The 19,403-nt window shown below is 35.8% G+C and overlaps 1 protein-coding gene across 1 annotated transcript in view; it reads right to left on the bottom strand.

The window, feature by feature from the left end:
* The window catches only part of MMP16 (matrix metallopeptidase 16), a 358,158-nt gene that overhangs the window by 57,882 nt on the left and 280,873 nt on the right, over positions 1-19,403 (bottom strand). The window contains exon 7 of the mRNA XM_067711935.1: positions 4,624-4,762. Within this exon, the coding sequence (XP_067568036.1) occupies positions 4,624-4,762 (139 nt within the window). The remainder of the gene's footprint in view (positions 1-4,623; positions 4,763-19,403) is intronic.

The following is a 19,403-nucleotide window of genomic DNA, read 5'->3' as shown; positions in this document are numbered from 1 at the left end:
TTCAATAATTATTTGTTTAGTGTTTACTACATTCCAGTTATTGCTTAAAACAGAGTTCAGCAAACTAGGACAAACGACCTGTTTTTATACAGCCCATGATCTAAGAAGAGTGTTTACATTTTTGAAGGTTAAAAAAAAAATGATATGTAATAGAGATGGTATGGGCTTCAAAGGCTAAAATATTTCCTATCTGGTCATTACAGAAAAAGTTTGTCAACTCCTGGTTTAAGATCTTGGGGATACAACAGTATTTATTTATTTATTTATTTATTTATTTATTTATTTATTTTTTACTTAGAAAATGTTTATTTTGTAGTTTAAGAGGCTTGTTTTCCCTGCCCGTCAGTTGACAGATGTTTAGTGACACTTAATATGTACTCAGAATAAGGTTTATTCTAAAGCTCTCTATATGCTATAATTGTATACCTCCTTTGCTCGTTATTTATTTATTTGTTTGCTTGTTTGTTTATTTTTTAACATCTTTATTGTAGTAAAATTGCTTTACAATGGTGTGTTAATTTCTACTGTATAACAAAGTGAATCAGCTATGCATATATCCCCATATCTTCTCCCTCTTGTGCCTCCCTCCCACCCTCCCTATCCTACCCCTCTAGTTGGACACAAAGCACTGAGCTGATCTCCCTGTGCTATGTGGCTGCTTCCCACTAGCTATCTATTTTACATTTGGTAGTGTATATATATCCATGCCATTCTCTAACTTCGTCCCAGCTTACCCTTCCCCCTCCCCGTGTCCTCAAGTCCATTCTCTATGTCTGTACTTTATTCCTGTCCTACCCCTAGGTTCTTCTGAACCATTTTCTTTTTTTTAGAATCCATATATATGTGTTAGCCTATGGTATTTGTTTTTCTCTTTCTGACTTACCTCACTCTGTATGACAGTCTCTAAGTCCATCCACCTCACTACAAATAACTCAATTTCATTTTTTTTTTATGGCTGACTAATATTCCATTGTATATATGTGCCACATCTTCTTTATCCATTCATCTCTTGATGGACACTTAGGTTGCTTCCATGTCCTGGCTACTGTAAATAGTGCTACTTTGAATATTATGGTACATTACTCTTTATGAATTATGGTTTTCTCAGGGTATATGCCCAGTAGCGGCATTGCTGGGTCATATGGTAGTTCTATTTTTAGTTTTTTAAGGAACCTCCACACTGTTCTCCATAGTGGCTGTATCAATTTACATTCTCACCAACAGGGCAAGAGGGTTCCCTTTACTCCACACCCTCTCCAACATTTATTTTTTGTAGGTTTTCTGATGATGGCCATTCTGACCGGTGTGAGGTGATACCTCATTGTAGTTTTGATTTGCATTTCTCTAATGATTAATGATGTTGAGTATCCTTTCATGTGTTCGTTGGCAATCTGTATATCTTCTTTGGAGAAATGTCTATTTAGGTCTTCTGCCCATTTATGGATTGGGTTGTTTGTTTTTTTGATATTGAGCTGCATGAACTGCTTGTATATTTTGGAGATTACTCCTTTGTCAGTACAACAGTATTTAAAAGAAAAAAAAAAAACTAGAGAAAACCTTGACCTTATGAACTGATATTCTATTGAGAGGGATACAGATGAGCAATAAATAAGTGAAACATAGTTTGCTGGATGATATGTAGAAAATTAAACAGGGAGGGAAATTGGACTGCTAGAGATGAGGTGGTCTCAAGGTCCATAGAGCAAGATAGGGATGATGGTCTTGGTGTGAGAGTTAATCTGATTATCTAGACTTTAAGGTGATAAAGGCCATAAAGAGATGGTGGCAAGCTGAGACACTCATTTTGATTGTTACTATTGTGAGAAGGGTAGGAAAGGGAGTGGTGTGTCACCCAAATCTCAGGGTTCTAGGACTCTTAACTCTCCTGCCAATAATGAGATAGATACCAGGGAAGGGAGTGGTCTTATTGGAAACAACAAGAGCTTATGGCTCCCTCTGCATAATCAATGATGTTTGGAATAAGGGAGCTGATGTTCATAGCTGGGTTTTGAGAAGGTTTATTTGAAGGTAATGTGGAGAGTAAACTGAAGGAAGGAAACATCACAGCAGGGTCCTTGGAGTGACAAAGTTCTAAGGTTAGACATTTCCTGATACAGACAATATATCAAGAAGACACCACTGGGCTTCCCTGGTGGCTCAGTGGTTGAGAGTCCGCCTGCTGATGCAGGGGACACAGTTTCGTTCCCCAGTTGGGGAAGATCCCACATGCTGCGGAGCGGTTGGGCCCATGAGCCATGGCTGCTGAGCCTGCGCGTCCAGAGCCTGTGCTCTGCAATGGGAGAGGCCACAACAGTGAGAGGCCTACGTACAGCAAGAAAAAAAAAAGAAAGAATGAAAAAAAAAATGATGACACCACTAACAAGCTAAACTTTCTTAAAGTTTAATATATATGTGACAAGAGACAGAGTTGTTCCTGTTGTTAGCATGATGACATAAGAAATACCTTATTGAGTCAAATTAATATTTAACCATATTGTTTTCATTAAAATGTTTGTTAAGCACCTACTATGTACCCAACACTGTTCTGGGAACTGAAAATACAGTGGTGTACAAGAAAATATAAACAAGCTCCATCTCTCATGAAATTTACATTTGAATGCTGTAGATAATTTCAGTTTTTTACAAGAGCTGTGCAAGTTGGAAGATACTGCTTTAAATGGAGTGGGCAGGGAGGGCACTCTGTGGAGGTCCCTTTTATGCCAGCTGTTTAAAGATGAAACGGAGCTAGCCATTCCAGAGCGAGTGAGTGAGGAGAGACCACATGAAAAAAGTGAGAAGGCCCTGAGGCAATAAAGAACTGTAGGAACACTGATTTATGACTGTGGCAGTTTCTCCTCAGGCAGTTTTGTCAGAGTGCACTATTCATCCTGTGATGAGACAGGACCCCATGGGACAGCCCTCAAGCCATAGGCTGCCTAGGGTTTATTCTTCACTTTTTTCTGCTGCTACCGAGCACAGGACCAAAGAAGAGTGTATGGGAGAGTAATTTTTCTCCAAATATCATGCCCGTAAGATTCAGAACATTTCGATGTATCCTTTCTTTGTCCACAATGGTACAGTACATGTACATTTCCACAATGATACAGTACATGGATGGTTTGGGCTTCACTTAAATATCACGAGTCTCTCAAACCCTGTGTTTTCATTACTCTTCTCACTACTATGAATTCTTCTAGCTTGATCCTGAGAATAATTGCTTTTTTTTTTGGTTACTTCCTTTATACACTTATTATAGATAGCAGGAGGGCAGGAATATTAATAGTAATCACACCAGCAGCAGTAATAGTTGGCATTTATTGAGAGCTCGCATGTACCAAGCACTTCACATGTAGTCATTAATTTAGTCTTTAATCCTAAAATGGCAAGCACTACTAATCCCATTTTCCAGGTGGAGAAACCGAGGCAAAGGGAACTGAGTAGCTGTTCAGTTCTTACAGCTAGCAAGTGCTCAAAATTGGCAGAATGAATGCAGGATCATCATGTTCTTATAATTAATGTACTATACCCCTCTTTCTCAAGTTATAATTTGTAAAGATAAGTTCTGAGTATACACTTTCACTTTACATGTGTTGTTTGGACTTCACTTAAAATATCACAAGTGTCTCTCAAACCCTGTGTTTTCATTACTCTCATCACTGCTATGAATTCTTCTAGTTTGATCCTGAGAATAATTGCCTTTTTCTTTTTGGTTAAGATCCTTTTCTTTTCCCTCAATCTCAATCCTTATTTGAGCTTATTCTCAGACCTGTAGGCTCTTGGCCAATCCATTCAATCATATTCATTCTTCACTCTAGTTTTCCTCCGATCATGTTCTCTTCACAATTCTCTCAGTCCTACAACTCAGTCAGTCTGTGCTCCCTTTCCCCCCAATAGACTTAAGATTTATTGTTTTGAATATTAGTAAGTTTAGAAGATGGAGTACCAGTCACTTGACTTAAGTTCACTTTACCAGATAATTTCACTTTTGCATGTTAGACATTAGTATTTGTGCAATTGAATTTTGTCACTCAGATAAAGAACAAATAATAAATTTTATTGGGTAAAATGATTGGGTGAATTTTTTCTACTCATAAGTTTTCCTTGTCTTTATGAGCAATTTCTTAGTTTATTGAAAACTATTTAACATAAACTGACTAAATCAAGTAAAGTTTAAGAGATTATATATGAAAATAAAAAGTGAAATGGATTTCATTGCATAAAAACAGCAAGCAGCTCCAAATGCTCTTAAAAAAAGAAAACCCAAATCCCTTAGTTAATAGAAAAATGACTTTTAATTCATTCATTCATTCATTCACTTATTTGTGTATTTATTTTTCTGGTGCTTTTAAGTCAAATCTAAAAATTCTAAGCGATCACAATGCCTCCTAAATTTGACTTACAAATGAGGATACCAAATGAGAAAATGTAACTTAGAGAATTAAAAATTATCTTTGATTTTACTTCATTTATATTTGTAGCCACCATATGTGGTTCATTTTATAAAATGAATTAGCTACCTAACCTCACTCAACAGTCTTTACTTATTCATCTCTATATCTGCAGCAAGGCCCTGGGCAAAATGACCAAGATACAGCAGAGCAAGACATGGGAAACGTTCCTTACCTTTAAAGAAGACAAAATTCCCATCACTGTTTTCATAAACTGCATCAATACTAGGAGGCAAGCCCCGCCAGAAGTAAGTAATTTGCATGGGGTATCCATCCATCACTCTGTTGTTTCTTACTCGCCAAAACCACTGGTCCTACAAACCAAACACAAGCATCTTTCAACAAAGGTGAGACCTTGGGGAATTTCCCTGTGTGATGGTTTAATGCTTTCACAGCTAAGCTAGTGCTGTTATCACTGGCCTGTATCAAAACAGTCAAAGAAACAGCTACCTTGCCCAGAATGATCACAAACGTTCTGTAGTAAACTACCCAATGTCTAATCCATACATTGTGGTTAAAAAGATAATGTAAAAATACTTAATCTTGGCAGTTTACATTATCTCCAGGGCTTTCTAGATTGAAAAACAGAGGTAGCACAGACAAGTTCCTGCCAGATTTGTGGATTAAGTGAGCTTTCCAAAATATAAGAGCAGCATATGAACACATGCACCTTTGCATTTACAGACATGTGCAAGATCTCCACCTGAAGTGTTGGGATGAAATAGGGAGGCCATGCCTCCTGGTATGCCCATGTTACACCTACTTTCCCATGTAATTATAAGTAGAGTCCTCTTTCACCTTCAAATGTGTCCTGGTTTGGATGATAAATTATATTGTCACCTTAAATGAACAAAGTAAACTTGAAGGAAGATCAGCAGAGTGGATTCCAATCTGGGTCAATTGCCTCTCCTATTCGCTCTCATAATAACCTGTACTTCACTCAGTCATAGCACAGGCCGTTTTATATTAAATGTGTTTACTCTTATCTCTAGTGAATAATATATATGACTTGCTACATAGCAGGTATTTATAAATATTGTTGACTTAATAATTAGACTACACACAATAGTTTTCACCATAAATTCTCACTAAGGGCAAAAACTCTTTCCCCAAAATGTATATCTGATGACATTAAATTGTTTTCTATTGAAAATTTTGGAATAATTTAGAAACTATCCAAAGTGCTTTAATATTAGAAAAACTAGGTATATTTAAAAAAATTAGTTTCCAGTAAATTAAAATTTACTATTACATTTTATTTCAGTATTTACAAGCAGAGTTTTACTTGCAAGTTATATATTTGTACTATTTAGATAAGTGCATATCACAAAAATACTTCCATTTCAATTGTCCTCTGCTCTCTTCCCCCAGCTTAGGTATTAGCAAGTGATTTATTATAGAGCTTTCCCAAGCTTTTGGCTAAGAATAGTTTAGCCTGAGTAGATTTCCTAGAATTTGTCAGTTATTCATATATTCATTCATGCACACACACACAATCTACTAAGGATTCTTGGATTTCAGGTGATATGATAAAAAGGAGATTTCTTCCTATCTAAATGAATCCCAAATATTAAAATTGTCTTAATAATCTTTGAATAATTGCTCTAGTTATAATGGGCTGTCTTCTCTACTTATTTTGCTATTTATAGATAAAGGAGGAAGTAGGGGGCTTCCCTGGTGGCACAGTGGTTGAGAATCTGCCTGCTAATGCAGGGGACACGAGTTCGAGCCCTGGTCTGGGAGGATCCCACATGCCGCGGAGCAACCAAGCCCGTGAGCCACAACTACTGAGCCTGCGCGTCTGGAGCCTGTGCTCTGCAACAAGAGAGGCCGCGATAGTGAGAGGCCTGCGCACTGCGATGAAGAGTGGCCCCCACTTGCCACAACTAGAGAAAGTCCTCGCACAGAAATGAAGACCCAACACAGCCCAAAATAAATAAGTAAATAAATTAATTTTTAAAAAATCAGAGAGAACATTTCCCGGCTGTGGTCAGAGGAAGTGCTGACTACTGAATAAAAAAAAATAAAAAAAAAAAAGGAGGAAGTAGCTTAATTAATGACTGAGCTCACATTCTATTCTTGTTCTGTTCCTTGATAACTGTGTCACCTTGGTTGAGGTGCTAGTTACTGAGTTATTACCAGTAACTGACTCATAGTATGATTACTATATTAAATGTAAAGGACTTTCTGAGGATCTGGCACATGGTAACATTAAAACTCTTGGTGGTTATTGTTAAAATTATATTGAAACTGGGTACCCTGGTTTTCCTGTTTATAGTTCTGTTTACAATTTTGTCTTGTTCCTTATTTCTTCTTCAAATTTTAATCATATTTTGGCTCTAGACATGCATCTCCTTCCCACAACATCTCCTTATGTTATTAACCTTATGTTGATAATTTCCACAGTACCAGGTATCCTGAATTAATAAATGTTTTGATCCACGTGCAGGAGATACATTAAGCTGATTTTAAATTACAAAGTTATTTCATGAAAAGATTGATCTAAGAAAATATGTATGGGCATTAAGATTCAAACTTTAATGTCAGCAGATGATATTCTGATAATTTAAAACAAAAACAGCATCTTGGTCTAGCTGCAACAGGGGTTTTTAACTGGGTGTTAAAGTCATTCCAATCTCCACATAAAAAATTTTTAAATTATTGTAATATATATCCTAAAATAAATAAAAATGGCTAAAAACCTACTGGATTCTGACAAAGAAATAAGTGACCATGATTATTTATGGAACAATTAAACAAAAAGCTCTTTAAGATGAAGAATAGGAAGAAATTGGATGAAAAAGCCTGGAAATATATTCCAATTTTTCTCAGAGAAACACTTCACATTGCTAGAATCTCCCCCATACTGAGACAGGGCCAGTGGCTCTTTGGGACAAATAGGCTGCAGTCAGAAGATAGAAGTACAATCCCAAAATGCCACTAATGATGTAAGAAATGAAATTACTCCCTCAAGATAAGCAGAGTTAATTTGCAAATCTTCTCAAGGTAATGCGGAAGCATAGATGAATTCATGATTATTTCTCATTGTTAGTAGTCTTGGCAGAGAGTCATATAAATTGTAGTTGCTCTGGTTGTGATTCTATTCAATTTATTCAAAACTCCTCTGTTTAGCAGCATTCAATGGTACAAATAATTTAGTAAGTATTCTGTCACAGATGATGTAAACACATACCACAGTCACAATAGATGGCCACTTCAGAAAAAGTGCTTGTGACTAATTTGCAGAGAGAGGATATTTAAAATAATATTGAGGTCTCAGTGCAAATTATCCTTCCAAATTAAACTTTCTCTGACCACCTTATCTAAAATTGAAGCCCTTCACTCCACCCACCCATACTTGCTTTTACTCTCTCCCCTCTTCTGCTTTTTCATTATTGATTACATTTACCATTGTTTTACACAATACATGTTTTACTTATTTTTTGTTCATTCTCTCTCCACCGGAACAGCAGCTCAATGATGGCAAACGGGTCTGTCTTTTGTTTTCTTATGGCTTCCTATTTCCAGGAAAATGCCTTGCACACAGTAGAAGCTCAGTAAGTATTTATTGAAAGAAAACAAAAGTTAGGGAGGAAAGGGCAAAGTTAAAGTAAGTGATTTTTTTTAGAAGCCAAAAGCTATATGGGAGTCACAAGAATACAAAAGTGCTATGAATAGAAAGATGATTAGTACATATTTCATTTTCTGCAAGGGTATGATATATAAAGGACTTTGAACCATGGGTGGATGAAAAAAAAAATGTTTTCACCTTTCCAAACAATGTGTGTTTTGTTTTGGCCTATGATGTAAAGGAAAGAATGAGGAATCACCTCTACAGCCCCCTAAAAATATTGTTTATATCTTGCCTCTGACCTCTTTTTGGCTACAGCTCTTATAGAAAGGGTGGGAAGGGATAAGATACACTAAAAATAATCACAGCTAGCACATTTGCAAAGTCAACTTGTGATAAAGCATCGTGCTTAAAAATTACCAAATAGGAATTCCTACTTAAACACCAATATTTCACTTCAGATATGAACACTTTGGAGCTTATACATAGATTTTTCTTTCCATGTAGTATGGGATCCAGACAGACCATTTTTTTCACAAAGATAACAAATCCATGGTATATATCACAAAAAGTAACATTCAAGAGAAATACAGTTTGCTTTTCTTCTGTTCCCTTTAAAATTCTGGTTTATAATCTAATCTGCACGTTGTTCACAGACAACTGTACAGAAAAGGTGTCCTCCTGCTGTCTGCATATGAAGATGATGATGTTACTGATGTACTTGCAGTAGAGGATGCTGTCTTCAGGCCTCTTTATAAAAAAACAATTAGTAGAAATGACTTACTTTTACTTCTCTTCTAAGATATAATATTTGTTTATTTAACCAACAACTTGTTGTAAATCTATGAATGTCTCACATGTCTCAATATGAACGTTTCCAGAAGGCATTCACTGTTCTCACAGCCCCCTCCTGCTGTGCCACCTCAGGCTTCCTCTAGTCCTTCCCACTTCTAAAATAGCATCTCAAATCTCTTGATTTTTCATCATCATCACTGTCACCATCCTACTCAGGCTGCCACTGCATTTCACTCAGATGACTGCAATGCCAACTGAAAGCCACTGGTTTGCCTCCTACTGCATCTGAAGCAGAATTCAAACTCAGCCCTGGCCCCAGCCCCTGTGCAGCCCGTTACGGGGTTCTTCTGTGTTCATGGTGTTCCAGTCACATGGGCTTCCTTCTGGTTTCTCAATAGAGTCAAGCTTTTTCCTTCCTCAAGACTTCTCCTATGCAGTTTGCTGCACTTTGAATGTTCTTTCCCTTCCTCATACTTTTCACTGATTGTGAATCATCTATTAGTTCTCAGCTAAAATATCCTTTCCACAAAAAGGCCTTAGCTGTTCCGTGATTGAAATTAGGTGACTCTACTATACTATTTCACAGTAGTCTGTAATTTTATAGTACTTACCCAGTCAGTTACTATATAATTATTTTTGTGTCTTGAAGTCTTCCCACTGTTCCACTGTGTTATGTGCCCCAAAACAGTGGGTTGGCAGGGATACTGAATTACCAGCTTTGAGCACTGTGTCTTGCAAAGTGTAGGAGCCCTAAACATATTTAATGGACATACCTCTTGATCTTTTTTTAATCAAACCACATGTGTTGAATAACAAATATACCCGATTGCTTAAATCAAGGTAACTGATTAATATGGGTGCCAAACTATTTATTAAAATGACATTCTAATCAAATCAAGGGAACTCACCAGTTATGAAAAAAATTAGAAAAATATTTATGACTATAATACAGATTTATTTATAAGCAATCATATATTTTCTTTTTTTTTGAGGACTTAATATATGGCTTGGAGAGTGTCTGGGGAATCTGGTGTTCAAAATTAATCTGGTTCTTAAGAAAGCAAAATCAGACATGTAATAATAGTGGAAGAAAGCCCAAATCATGGCAGCTATATGCATAATAAGGGGGAAAGCAATCTGAATGAATGCTTAAAATTAGAGGAAGAAATGTTGGCCTTCTACTCTGTGGTAGGCCTGTATTTGTTTCTACTGCTTCTAAGACAGAACGACACCTCTGAGACCCCCAGTTCCACCCTGGAACCACCCTTGGAAGCCAGAATCATCAAGTGATCTCACAGGTAACTGGAGTTAAGGAGCCAGCAGTGCATGGGTAGCTACATAAATCTGGGCAGGAAATGGAGCCAGCAAGGACTTCTAAGCCTAAGAGAAACATCCTTAGAGATGCCTCCTAAGAGAGCATCTGTCCCAGGCCACTGCTTTTTTGAAAGGTCAAGAGGAATAAAAGGGAAATTTGAAGACAAGATTACCGATGGCCATGTTTGCAGTTAAAAGAAAAAATATGCTTTGGTGCTAACACTTTCCCCATTTGGACTGACTCATTGTCTTACACATTCTTCAAATGCACAGAGTAAAAGCAAATGATCAGAATTTCTTATAAAATTTAGTGGTCAAACATTGTTTAATCATACCATATGCTAGATCCTATATCTCTCAATCATGTGCATAATTACTGAGCCTACTGGAATACAATTCATATTAATGAATAACAACTATTAGGCTAAATCTATTCATTTTTAGTAATATATATTACTAAATCCAACACATAAATTACCTACAAGTTTTAAAAAATCTTTTTATATTGAAGTAACTATAGAATCACATTATAGTTTTAAGAAAAAACAGAGATTCCTTACACTCTCTCCCGTTTCCTCCAGTGATACCTCTTTCATAACAAAAATACAATATCAAGACTAGACACTTAAGATTGATACACTCCACTGACCTGCTCAAAATTTTACATGCACTTGAGTGTACATGTGTGTGTTTATGCTAATTTTAATATTGAAAGTAAACCTTTATGATGCAGAGATATGAATGTTGCCACCTTAACCAAGTGATCAAGCTTTGCATCAGTCATAGTAACTTGATATTATACACCACCTAACGTGATAAAACATAGAATACCTAGACATTTGAAGGCCACAGGATCATCTATGAAGTACAACCATGTAGAAGCCAAACATGTTTAAAGTAGAATTTCATTGAGCCTTTAGGCTTAACTTCTTCCAGTTTATAGGAAAAAGGAATAAGTTAAATGACACTTAAACAGTCAAACACATTTCAGAATGTGAGATGGTATATAAGAGAACTGGCCTAGTCTCAGCAAGAAAGAAGAAGAAAAAAAAAGGCAGGGAGAAAAAAAGCTGTAGAGAATAATCAGTTAAAAGATCTAAATAGACATAACAACCATATGCAATGCATGGATAGTCACCGGATCCTCTATTTGGAAGTGAAGTTTCATAATATCCACAACTTTCTTTCAAATGTTTCACCAAACGCTTGGGCATGTGTTTTGCACATGCACACATACATATGTAAAGAAAATAGAGGCCAACACTAACCGTTCTTAAATCTATATATTAGATGTGCATATGCTCATTCTTCCAACTTTTCTGTAATTTTGAAGATCCCGCACGCGGCAATGAAGATCCCGCATGCTGCCAACAAAGACCCAGCGCAGTCAAATAAATAAATAAATAAATTGTGAATTGTGAAAGGTACTGGTATATTTAAAGAGAGAAAGACCATTTACATATAATTAGCTATATTTCTTTTTCAACATTGGAAAAGAAAAAGTAAAATTATAACTTAGAGAAAAAAAAAACTATGAAAGGATGCTTAAAAGATGTATCTAGTAAAGGTAATACCATTCTGGGAAGCTTTCATTATTTTATCACAAGAGCTGACACAAACTGGCTTTAGATATATAAACCTTAGGAGAAAACCTGTTGAAAGTAACCATTAAAAGATACTTTCTCATCAAGACAGTCATGAATGTCTGCAGTGATTTTGCAGGCACAATTTTCAGGGCTCATCAATCAAAGATTAACCAAATGTCATTCCAGGAGAAATGATACAGCAGTACATCTCAACAGGTCAAATAGGTCTGGATATTGTCTGTAGTTTTTGAAAAATGCTTAAAACACAGACTCAGTATAATGGAGGAAGGAAGTAAGATATTAACAAGTGATTCTTCTAAATCAATTTCAAAAGTCACAATGCTGGAATCTCCCTTAATATCTTTAATTATTTTCAAGAAAGAATCTATTATAGTTACCATCTGGATTTAGAAATGTAAATTATTTTAAGAAATAACATGTATATTTTTGTTTCAAATGAAAGGAGAATTGGTATTTTCAGAATAATTTGTTTACCATATGTGCTAAATTTATGTGATACTTTTTATAGTCTCCAACTGTAAAAAAAATTTTTTTTTCAATCAACTTATATTGAAAAATCTACACACTAAAAGGTTTAGTGATATGTCAGATATGGATCACTTGTTAATTAGTATTTATAAAATCTTAACAAAAAGAATACTAATTTTTACAACTGAAAATTAATAATTATCCATACATAATGTAATAACATAAATATTTGTTTTTATTCCATTTATATATGCAAATGATGAATGGTTATGAAGTATTTCTATATGAAGTGTAGTTAAGCCCTGTAATAGAAAGATCTGAGGAGCAAATGAAAGATGGATGTGTGTCGACACTGTTTTCTTTTTAGGTCCTTATATCATTTTTTTCCTGTTTCTTTTTGCATCTACTCTTGTTCAGAAACCACTTTGCAATGATTGTGATGGAGAAAAGAACAGTTTACTAAAAAATGCTTAATCAATACACTGCCTTTAGGGAAAGGAGCCTCAAATGGTAGATATGATTGTACCACACAGTACTATGACATTTTGCTTTCCCTCCACTCCTATGAGGATCATGAATATTGGCAGGGTGATCTAAATTTCAATTCACATATCATGTAATTGAGTTGAAAAAAAAGAAAAGATTTCATTCCTCCCACTGAACTAGCAGTTCTGGATTCCAAAAATATGAACTCTTTAAGAATGTACATTCATTCTAGAGGGGAAAAGAGGCAAACAACTAATTTCAAAGGCTGTGTGAAATGCTATTATTGCCATCTCTATAAAATGGGAACTACCATTTAGTGAATATAACGAGCTGGGAAACAGCTGTGTCATTAGCACACCTATCAAGAATTACCATCTCTTTATTTTTGACCTGAAGAAAGATGTCTCATTTACAATAAAAACCATGTTCCTGCTGAATAAAGTGTAGGTTATTTTTTACTCAAGGTAATTGAGAGGGCAGTTATTCAATTTAGTTTTTTAACCACAAAATCTAAAATTGTCTCCTCAATTATTTTCTATCAGCTCATCAAGTTTTATTTTCTTCATAATATCTATCGTTCTCTGAAATTATCTTGTTTATTTGGTCACCTGTCTCTCATCATAGTATGCACCTCATCTATCTTATTCAAACACTGCACTTCTCAGTTCTGGAATAATACCCAGCACTGTGTGTTAAATAAGTGTTCAAAGACAGAGAAAAAGAGATAGTGAAAGAGAGACACATGAGCAAATCTTTTCCTTGGCCTGGATGTAGGGGACCTGGTTTGTCAATGTTTAACTTAAGTGCCCCCACAGAAAGTCTTCCCCAGTCCCTCTTTACAGCCCATACAGCACCCAGATCTACCAAAGAACTTAGATCACTATATGGAAATCATCCATTTGCCAGCCTGTTTCTACATGTTCTAAATGAGCATCATTATCATTTGCTTTCTCCCTTCCTCCCTCCCTCCCTTCCTTCCTTTTTTTTTTTAAGACTCAATTCAGACTTCACCATCTCCAGGGACATTCACTTAATACTATGCCTCTATTTCCCAAGAGCTCTTTCTTCCCTATAGGTGACCTTTCTGTTTTCCCCATTGCATTCTGTAGTATAGTATTGGCCACGGTGCCATGACAAGGTCATGATATAAAGAAGGGGAAAGAGAGATATTTCATGAGAAAGAGATGTTTCATAATGTGACATCAGAAGAATCAAGGGTTGAGCTAGAGCTATGGAATATTATTTTTATGGCTTCCTCTTCAACCTGTTATATTCTTTTCCCCCAGTCCTAACCATACTAAATGGAGGAAACTCATTGAGCTGAAAGTATGTGGAAAACAGAGCAGACAATCAGTGATAAGAAATATATCCTGGACAGAAATAGTCATCAATAGACTCTATGCAAAATCTCTGAGCAAGGGCAGAAGTCTAAGGGGGAAGGGAGGAAAGCAGGCTAGATGCCCGGAAGGGAATATGCTGGAAGGAAACTTTTTTTTTCTTTTAAAAGGATACAAAGTTACTTGTCAACAAATTAGGTGTTAAAGGTCTATGTTGAATTAGAGGTTTGCTCCTAAGAGATAAGCGTAGATTGAGTGGAAAATTCTCAAGAAATTACAAAGCAAAAAAACTGTGAAAGATTGTTAAGGGACTTAGTTCAGAGTTCAGGTGCAGTTGTTACCATAACAGGAGAGACTAATCCTCATTACCCTTACCTAATTACTTTATGCTAATATAATCTTGAAAACATGCCTTCTGTTGCTACTGTTTTGCTGTGGTTTATTTACTTAACTAGGGAGTTCAAAAGGTAATTGAGGGCTTCCCTGGTGGCGCAGTGGTTGAGAGTCCGCCTGCCGATGCAGGGGACACGGGTTCGTGCCCCGGTCCGGGAAGATCCCACATGCCGCGGAGCGGCTGGGCCCGTGAGCCATGGCCGCTGAGCCTGCGCGTCCGCAGCCTGTGCTCCGCAACGGGAGAGGCCACAATGGTGAGAGGCCCGCGTACCAACAACAACAACAACAACAAAAAAAAAAATTGTGAGAAAAGGTAATTGATTTTCCTTAAACTCAAAGAAAGTCCTCAACAAACTACCTGATGTGCAATAAAATAGTAATGAACTTCTAAATTTGTTCTGAGGGAAGTCAGATTATCACAATCATTAGCAAACGTAAAGCACTTGTGCTATTGGTTCACAATCTATCAAGTGAAACTATATGAGTAAGCAATATTTGCTTACTGTTGAATTAAAAAAAAGAGAGAAACTTCTCCAAAGTAAATATAAGTTATTAAGTTTCCTAATATTTCAGCTAAATAATGGAGCCTTGGACAACTATTGATGTGGTTGAATAATTTTTGAAAATTATTCTAAGCAAGAAGGAATCTAATAACAGAAGATTAAATAAAATTGATAGATAAGATTTGATGGTTTGTGAAATTATAGAAGCTTAAGATGGTAATATTTTTCAGTAAAACAAATGGTATGTCTCTTCCACTTGGTTGGAAGATTCATAAATTAAGAGGAATTTCAGAAGCCTTTGAAGGTGAGGAAAGATGATGTTGTTGACTAGACTTTCATAGGTCCTTTCATAGGGGTACTATAGAAAAGGAAGTAACACACATCATACCAAAGGAAGGTACAAAATAATCTATGCTGCACCAGGTTGAGAGTAATAGTGGGTAAGAGAACACATATCATTTTTGGAGAAGGGGAAAAGAGATTTGAAAACCAGAAGTTTAAGTTGTTTGTGGTGGGGATGAGCTCTAGGGAGGGTGGAGTGGTCACAAGAGGAAAATAAAAATTCTAGAAGCAACTGCACATAAATGCTATATGAGATGAAAACAGTATCTTGATGAGATATCCAATGCCAGATCAATAAAATAGAACATATAAGAAAGCAGGTATAGAGATGAAGGACTATAATGAGGAAAAAATAAAATAAGAATAAATGTAGAATTAGAAGGATCTGACAAAAGCTGTGCAGCATTGTGCTCTAGCTATGGGGCAGATGCTTACTAGGGTTTAGAAAAGAAAGCATTGGGGATTTCAGGAGGCAAGCACATTACTGCAATGACTGGAAAGAAGAAGACATTTGTTTCAGGTAAAGTATCAATAGTAAAATGCTAAATATTGAAACATACACATCCTAGAGTGAGGATGCCAAGTGAATAAAACAATACTGCAGATAACAAACAGTAACCCAAATTAGTCTCCAAGTGTTAAAAAAAAGAAAAGATAATTTATGAAAAGCATTTAAATAGGTGGGAATATTCCTCCTTGCTCAATCACATGTATTTCAACTGCTCATTTATGCTATACTTATTTACAACTTATATGTTGGGGGATATAGTTGAAAGTTCAAGTATAATTGAGAATATGTTACCCTACCTGTATTTCTTCATGCAGATTCAAATTGACATGAAAGTGAAAAAAGAAGACCAGTTTATTTAGTTGAGCAATTTAATTGTTTTCTCTGTCTTCTGAAGACAGAAATAACTCCTCATTTATTGTTTTTGCAAGATTTCAGCACATTTCAACTTTTTTTTGATTTGTACTGTGTGGTTAAAAAAGAATTTGAAAATCTAGCCTTGGTAAATTTAAGAAAATTGAAATCACATCAAGTATCTTTTCCGACCACAGTGCTATGAGACTAGATATCTATTACAGGAAAAGATCTGTAAAAAATACAAACACATGGAGACTAAACAATATACTACTTAATAACGAAGTGATCACTGAAGAAATCAAAAAGGAAATCAAAAAATACCCAGAAACAAATGACAATGAGGACACGACGACCCAAAACCTATGGGATGCAGCAAAAGAAGTTCTAAGAGGGAAGTTTATAGCAATACAATCTTATCTTAAGAAACAGGAAACATCTCAAATAAACAACTTAACCTTACACCTAAAGCAATTAGAGAAAGAAGAAAGAAAAAAAAAAACCCAAAGTTAGCAGAAGGAAAGAAATCATAAAGATCAGATCAGAAATTAATGAAAAAGTAATGAAGGAAATGATAGCAAAGATCAATAAAACTAAAAGCTGGTTCTTTGAGAAGATAAACAAAATTGATACACCATTAGCCAGACTCATCAAGAAAAAGAGGGAGAAGACTCAAATCAATAGAATTAGAAATTAAAAAGAGAAGTAACAACTGACACTGCAGAAAGACAAAGGATCATGAGAGACTACTACAAGCAACTCTATGCCAATAAAATGGACAACCTGGAAGAAATGGATAAATTCTTAGAAATGCACAACCTGTCAAGACTGAACCAGGAAGAAATAGAAAATATGAACAGACCAATCACAAGCATTAAAATTGAAACTGTGATTAAAAATCTTCCAACAAACAAAAGCCCAGTAACAGATGGCTTCACAGGAGAATTCTGTCAAACACTTAGAGAAGAGCTAACACCTATCTTTCTCAAACTCTTCCAAAATATAGCAGAGGGAGGAACACTCCCAAACTCATTTTACGAGGCCACCATCACACTGATACCAAAACCAGAAAAAGATGTCACAAAGAAAGAAAACTACAGGCCAATATCACTGATGAACATAGATGCAAAAATCCTCAACAAAATGCTAGCAAACAGAATCCAACAGCACATTAAAAGGATCATACACCATGATTAGCTGGGGTTTATTCCAGGAATGCAAGGATTCTTCAGTATATGCAAATCAATCAATGTGATACACCATATTAACAAATTGAAGGAGAAAAACAATATGATCATCTCAATAGATGCAGAGAAACCTTGTGACAAAATTCAACACCGATTTATGACAAAAACCCTGCAGAAAGTAGGCATACAGGGAACCTTCCTCAACATAATAAAGGACATATATGACAAATCCACAGCCAACATTGTCCTCAATGGTGAAAAACTGAAACCATTCCCACTAAGTTCAGGAATAAGAAAAGGTTGCCCACTCACACCACTCTTATTCAACATAGTTTTGGAAGTTTTAGCCACAGCAATCAGAGAAGAAAAAGAAATAAAAGGAATCCAAATTGGAAAAGAAGAAGTAAACCTGTAACTGTTTGCAGGTGACATGATACTATACACAGAGAATCCTAAAGATGCCACCAGAAAACTACTAGAGCTAATCAATGAATTTGGTAAAGTTGCAGGATACAAAATTAATGCACAGAACTCTCTGACATTCGTATGCACTAGTGATGAAAAATCTGAAAGTGAAATTAAGAAAACACTCACATTTACCATTGAAACAAAAAGAATAAAATATCTAGGAATAAACCTACCTAAGGAGACAAAAGACCTGTATGCAGCAAATTATAAGACACTGATGAAAGAAATTAAAGATGATACAAATAAATGGAGAGATATGCCATGTTCTTGGATTGGAAGAATCAACATTGTGAAAATGACTCTACTACCAAAAGCAATCTACAGATTCAGTGTAATCTCTATCAAATTACCAATGACATTTTTCACAGAACTAGAACAAAAAATTTCACAATTTATATGGAAACACAAAAGACTCCGAATAGCCAAAGCAATCTTGAGAACGAAAAATGGAGCTAAAGGAATCAGTCTCCCTGGCTTTAGACTATACTACAAAGGTACAGTAATCGAGACAGTATGATACTGGCACAAAAACAGAAATATAGATCAATGGAACAGAATAGAAAGCCCAGAGATAAACCCACGCACATATGGTCACCTTATCTTTGATAAAGGAGGCAAGAATATATAGTGGAGAAAAGATAGCCTCTTCAATAAGTGGTGCTGGGAAAACTGGACAGGTACATAGAACACTCCCTAACACCATATACAAAAATAAACTCAAAATGGATTAAAGACCTAAATGTAAGGCCAGCACTATCAAACACTTTGAGGAAAACATATACAGAACACTCTATGACATAAATCACAGCAAGATCCTTTTTGACCCACCTCCTAGAGAAATGGAAATAAAAACAAAATTAAACAAATGGGACCTAGTGAAACTTCAAAGCTTTTGCACAACAAAGGAAACCATAAACAAGACCAAAAGACAACCCTCAGAATGGGAGAAAATTTTTGCAAATGAAGCAACTGACAAAGGATTAATCTCCAAAATATACAAGCAGCTCATGCAGCTCAAAGCAAATAAAAACAAACAACCCGATCGAAAAATGGGCAGAACATCTAAATAGACATTTTTCCAAAGAAGATATACAGATTGCCAACAAACATGTGAAAGAAGGCTCAACATCATTAATCATTAGAGAAATGCAAATCAAAACTACAATGAGGTATCAACTCACACCCGTCAGAATGGCCATCATCAAAAAATCTACAACCAACAAATGCTGGAGAGGGTGTGGAGAAAAGGGAACCCTCCAACACGGTTGGTGGGAATGTAAATTGATACAACCACTATGGAGAACATTATGGAGGTTCCTTAAAAAACTAAAAATCGAACCACCATATGACCCAGTGATCCCACTACTGGGCACATATCCTGAGAAAACCGTAATTCAAAAGAGCCATGTATCACAATGTTCATTGCAGCATTATTTACAATAGCCAGGACATGGAAGCAACCTAAGTGTCCATCAACAGATGAATGGATAAAGAAGATGTGGCACATATATATAATGGAATATTACTCAGCCATAAAAAGAAACGAAATTAAGTTATTGGTAGTGAGGTGGATGGACCTAGAATCTGTCATACAGAGTGATGTAAGTCAGAAAGAGAAAAAC

This window comes from Pseudorca crassidens, chromosome 17 (genome assembly GCF_039906515.1).
Source record: "Pseudorca crassidens isolate mPseCra1 chromosome 17, mPseCra1.hap1, whole genome shotgun sequence".
NCBI classification, from domain to species: domain Eukaryota; kingdom Metazoa; phylum Chordata; class Mammalia; order Artiodactyla; family Delphinidae; genus Pseudorca; species Pseudorca crassidens.
This window is presented reverse-complemented; position numbering and strand designations above follow the sequence as displayed.